The sequence below is a fragment of the Olea europaea genome, unplaced genomic scaffold (assembly GCF_002742605.1).
Source record: "Olea europaea var. sylvestris unplaced genomic scaffold, O_europaea_v1 scaffold33803, whole genome shotgun sequence".
Classification (NCBI taxonomy): domain Eukaryota; kingdom Viridiplantae; phylum Streptophyta; class Magnoliopsida; order Lamiales; family Oleaceae; genus Olea; species Olea europaea.
In genome coordinates, this window is record NW_019252808.1 from 1 (window position 1) to 1235 (window position 1235).

At 41.6% G+C, this 1235-nt stretch overlaps 1 protein-coding gene across 1 annotated transcript; it reads left to right on the top strand.

The window, feature by feature from the left end:
- Positions 1-6: 6 nt before the first annotated feature.
- On the top strand, positions 7-1228 carry LOC111386028 (DNA topoisomerase 1 alpha-like; the record flags this gene model as incomplete). Its single annotated transcript, XM_023010458.1, has 2 exons — positions 7-189; positions 328-1228. Coding segments are annotated over exons 1-2 (1082 nt in total), but the record flags the coding sequence as incomplete, so codon positions are not given.
- Between the last annotated feature and the right edge of the window lie 7 nt (positions 1229-1235).

Below are 1235 nucleotides of genomic sequence, written 5' to 3' on the forward strand. Positions count from 1 at the left end.
GGAAATTGATGGACAATACGGACGAGGATGATGAGCCCTTAGTATTTAAACGGAGCAGCTCATCATCAAAGCAAAACCAATCAAATCCACAGGTGCAAAAGTCATCTTTATCTCAAAAGCTTGACCGATTAGGAAGGCCAATGCCCGATGTGCGATCTCAAAATGGTCAAAGTTCCGGGCTTCAAAAGGGTAAGATGGTTTCTTCTTCCAAATCACCACCCATTAAATCACCCCTGTGTAGCCCTGAAGCATCTAATTCATCTGCTAAGGCATCTCTATTGAGGTCTCCTGAGGCAAATGTGAAATCTTCTGCGACAAATCGTTCAGGAAATGTTAATTTATGGATGAAGGTGGAGAAGCGATCGTCTGGGCCTTCTGCTGATCCATATGACTCTGATGATTCGGAAGATGATAAACCACTTAGTGCTAGGCTTCCTACTGGCTTATCAAGGATCAACTCGAACAATGCCAGCAAAGGATCCAGTGCTTCACGTTTGGGTCAAAAGCCAAGCATCCCCAAACAGGAAAATTCTGATGATGAAAAGCCTTTGTCATACAAGGTCCAATTGAAGACTAATGTAGGGACATCCAGTAGCAAGTCCTATGATTCAGATGAAGAAAAGCCCCTTGCAGCAAAAAATAACGAAAATGGATCTGCCGTACGTGATAGTGGTTTAAATAAACCTTCAACTGTGCTAAGTAAGAGATCTGCCAGCGAGGTAAAGTCTGCTGGGCAAGCTTCTATGAAAAAGCATAAGCTTTCTGTTGCATCAGTGCCTATTAATAATAAGCAAGCATCTGTTAAAGCTGAGCAGAAAGTAGAGGATGATGATGACCATGTTCCCATATCTCAGAGATTGAAGATACCGGCTGCTTCAGATAAGAAATCATCAGCCGTTAAGAAAGTAACGAAAGTTGTTTCTTCTTCACTCAATAAAACAAATAAGAAATCAAAGAAGGTGATGAAACAATCTCAGTACATTAAGTCATCAAAGGTTCCTCCAGGCTCTGGTGAAGGGCAGAAATGGACTACCTTGATTCACAATGGTGTGATATTTCCACCTCCATACCAGCCTCATGGGGTTAAGATTCTCTACAAGGGGAAGCCTGTTGACTTAACACCCGAACAAGAGGAGGTGAATATCACTCTCTCTCACACAACACACACTGTTACTAACTTTTCTTTAGTTCATTGTGTCTATATCTTCAAAAAAATTGTCTTCAGATTGCTCCAA